This window comes from Macaca mulatta, chromosome X (genome assembly GCF_049350105.2).
Source record: "Macaca mulatta isolate MMU2019108-1 chromosome X, T2T-MMU8v2.0, whole genome shotgun sequence".
NCBI lineage: Eukaryota > Metazoa > Chordata > Mammalia > Primates > Cercopithecidae > Macaca > Macaca mulatta.
The window spans coordinates 44452799-44456667 of record NC_133426.1 but is presented as its reverse complement, the minus strand read 5'-3'; the positions used below and the strand labels follow the sequence as shown (position 1 = coordinate 44456667).

At 43.1% G+C, this 3869-nt stretch overlaps 1 protein-coding gene across 1 annotated transcript; it reads left to right on the top strand.

Moving 5' to 3' along the window:
• Positions 1-438: 438 nt before the first annotated feature.
• Positions 439-3044, top strand: LOC709287 (farnesyl pyrophosphate synthase-like). Its single transcript, XM_015127243.3, has 2 exons — positions 439-2053; positions 2412-3044. The coding sequence occupies exons 1-2, from the start codon at positions 1615-1617 to the stop codon at positions 3029-3031; spliced, it is 1059 nt and encodes a 352-aa protein (XP_014982729.3). The 5' UTR covers positions 439-1614; the 3' UTR covers positions 3032-3044.
• Positions 3045-3869: the final 825 nt, after the last annotated feature.

Here is a 3869-nt window from a genome sequence, read left to right as displayed (position 1 = left end):
AGACATTTTCCATCTGAGACAGTAAGGTATAAATAAAACCAAAATGAAGATGGCAAAGTTTGGAGGTGATTTAAAAAGCTGGATGTGTTCTTTTTGTTTGTTTCTGTTTATTTTTTTTTTTGTTTTTTTTTTTGTTTTTTTTTTTTTTTTAATTGAGATGGAGTTTAGTTTCACTCTTGCCGCCCAGGCTGGAGTGCAATGGTGCCATCTTGGCTCATTGCAACCTCTGCCTCCTGGGTTCAAGCGATTCTCCTCCCTCAGCCTCCTGAGTAGCTGGCATTACAGGCACCCACCACCACGCCCGGCTAATTTTTGTATTTTTTTAGTAGAGACAGGGTTTTGCCATGTTGGCCGGGCTGGTCTTTAACTCCTAACCTCAGGTGCTGGGATTACAGGCGTGAGCCACCGCGCCCGGCCAAAGCTGAATGTGTTCTGAACAGTGGAACATGGTGCCTCAGTCTAGTATGTTTGGAGGAATCCACAGACTGGCTTTTAGACACTAAGCTTCACTATGCGAAGCTTCATTAAATGAAGTGAATTATCACGTGGACTGGGGGGCACCTTTGAAAAGAAGATTCCTTTCTCAGTAGCTTAGAAGCATTCATTTGCATCCCTTGGATTACCTATATTCTCTTTCAGCACAGCAATTTCCAGCTCACTTTAACAAGTCATTCATCATTGGGTAAAAGTGGATTTCCAGATATATTGGGCACTTTTGATCCCTGTTGGTTCAGAGGCCTTCTTTGAAGATCACAGTCAGTGAAAACATTTTTCTGAGGATGACAACAATCCAGAGAATGGCAGGTAACTCTTAGAGCTGGTGTAATAAGCAGTTCATAGTCCCAGATCATTTCCAGATGGGTCGGCAGTCAAGATTAAATGAGCATATTGAGAACTGATAAAAATGAAAAGTTAATTAATGTCATTATCTTGTCGATGAACATTTAGGTTTCTTGCAGTTTTTTGAATTACAAATAATGTTGCAATGACACTTGTATATATGTTTCCCTGAGCCTACGTATAAGATTTTCTCTAGAATATATTCCCATAAGTAGAACTGCTGGGTCAAAGGGTATATACATCTTCAGTTTTGCTAGATATTATCACGTTGCTCCCTAAGTGCCTATACAATTTAACACTTCTATCAGCAGGACATGACGGTTTCTGTTACCCTACATCCTTGCCAAAACGTGGTATTATCTGAATTTTTAGCTTTTGTCCATCCAATGGGGGAAAATGATATTTTATTACTGTTTTAATTTGCATTTCTCTGATGAATAGTCATATTGGACATCTTTTTGTTGTTGGCTTTTCAAGCTTCCTTTTTATGAGTTACCAATTCATATTCTGCTGGCTTCTTTTCCCCCCGTTGATTTGTAGGAGCTTCTTAAAAATATTCTTTTTAAGTTTTATGTGTTGTAAATAGCATCTCCTACTCCACAGAGTTATTTTTCACTTTATTTTTTGGTGCCTTTATAGTCCAGAAGTATGTAACTTTAGTATAGTTGAATTTATTGACCTTTTCCTTTAGAGTTTGTGCCTTTTATATTTGAAGAAATCCTGACTGAGCAGGAACCCACATTCAGGAACAGAGCCCTTTACTCCTCCCACAGAATGAATGGAGACCAGAAATCAGATGTTTATGCCCAAGGAAAGCAGGATTTCATTCAGCACTTCTCCCAGATCATTAGGGTGCTGACTGAGGATGAGATGGGGTACTCAGAGACAGGAGATGCTATTGCCCAGCTCAAGGAGGTCCTGGAATACAATGCCATTGGAGGCAAGTATCACCAGGGTTTGACGGTGCTAGTAGCATCCCGGGAACTGGTGGAGCCGAGGAAACAGGATGCTGATAGTCTCCAGCGGGCCCTGACCATGGGCTGGTTTGTGGAACTGCTGCAAGCTTTCTTCCTGGTGGCAGATGACATCATGGATTCATCCCTCTCCCCCCAGGGACAGATTTGGTGGTATCAGAAGCCTAGCATGGGTTTGGATGCCATCAATGATGCTATGCTTCTAGAAGCATGTATCTACCACCTGCTGAAGCTCTATTACCCGGAGCAGCCCTATTTTTTCTTTTCTTTCTTTTTCTTTTTTCTTTTCTTTCTTTCTTTCTTTTTTTTTTTTTTTTTGAGATGGAGTTTAACTCTTGGTGCCCAGGCTGGAGTGCAGTGGCATGAACTCAGCTCACCGCAACCTCCACCTCCCAGGTTCAAGTGATTCTCCTGCCTCAGCCTCCCAAATAGCTCTGATTACAGGCATGCGCCACCATGCATAGCTGATTTCGTATTTTTAGTAGAGGCAGAGTTTCTCCATGTTGGTCAAGCTGGTCTCGAACTCCCAACCTCAGATGATCCACCCGCCTCAGTTTTCCAAAGTGCTGGGATTACAGGCGTGAGCCACCGCGCCTGGCCTGGAGCAGCCCTATTACCTGGACCTAATCCAGTTCTTCCTGCAGAGTTCCTATCAGACTGATATTGGGCAGACCCTGGACCTCATCACAGCCCCTCAGGGCAATGTGGGTCTTGGCAGATTCACTGAAAAGAGGTACAAATCTATTGTCAAGTACAAGGCAGCTTTCTACTCCTACCTTCCTGTAGCTGCAGCCATGTACATTGCAGGAATTGATGGCGAGAAGAACCATGCCAATGCCAAGAAGATTCTGCTGGACATGGGAGAGTTCTTTCAGATTCAGGATGATTACTTTGACCTCTTCGGGGACCCCAGTGTGACCAGCAAAGTTGGCGCTGACATCCAGGACAACAAATGCAGCTGGCTGGTGGTTCAGCGTCTGCAACAGGCCACTCCAGAACAGTACCAGATCCTGAAGAAGAATTACGGGCAGAAGGAGGCCAAGAAGGTGGCCCAGGTGAAGGCACTATATGAGGAGCTGGATCTGCCGGCCGTGTTCTTGCAATATGAGGAAGACAGTTACAGCCACATTATGGGTCTCATTGAACAGTACGCAGCACCCCTGACCCCAGCCATCTTTCTGGGGCTGCTGCGCAAAATCTATAAGCAGAAAAAGTAACCTAGAGACTGCAAGGGAGGGGAGAGGAGGCTCTCAATAAATTATTGTGTAACCTAAAAAAAAAAAAAAAAAAAAAGAAAGAAAATAAAAGAAATCCTTCCCTGCACCACAGTCATAAATATATTTTTCTAAATTTGGTTCAAAAATGTGTAAAAGTTTGTTTTTTATAATTGGAATTTATTTTTATTGATTGTATCAGTTCTCTATTGCTGCATAACAAATTAACACAAACTTTACAGCTTATGACAGCATACATTTTTCAGATCACTTTTCCCATAGGTCAGGAGTCTGGCACAACGACATAGCTGAGTTCTCTGTTGAGGAGCTTATAAGATTGAAATCAAGTTGTTGTCTGTCTGCATGCCCATCTGGGACTGGAAGTCCTCTTCCAAACTAACATGACTGTGGTAGGATTTGGTTCTTTTAGCTGTATCACTAAAGTCCCCGTTTCCTTGTTAGCTGTTAGCCAGAGGCTCCTCTTGGCTTCTAGAGGCCATCTACCTTCCCTTCCATGTGGCCTCCTCCATCTTCAAAGCCAGCAATGAAGAACCTGCCTTCTGTTGAATCCCTCTTATGCTTCAAATCTCTCTGTGAGTCTCTTCTCTAAGAAGAGTCCCAGCTTTCTAAAGGGCTCACCTAATTTGGTCAAGTTGACCCAGGATAATCACCCTATCTTAAGGCCAGGTGATTCGGGATCTTAATCACATCGGCCAAACTCCTTCACAGCACCACCTAGATTAGTGTTTGACTGAATAATTGGCTGAAAATGTGTGTATTCCATGGGCCTAGAATCTTGGAAGCCATCTTAGAATTCTGCCTACCACATGGTGGAGGGTAG

Coding starts and splice junctions, on each gene's coding strand:
- LOC709287 (XM_015127243.3), top strand. CDS start 1,615: ATGAATGGAGACCAGAAATCAGATGTTTATGCCCAAGGAAAGCAGGAT. Junction 2,054..2,411: donor CCACCTGCTGAAGCTCTATT/ACCCGGAGCAGC, acceptor CCACCGCGCCTG/GCCTGGAGCAGCCCTATTAC.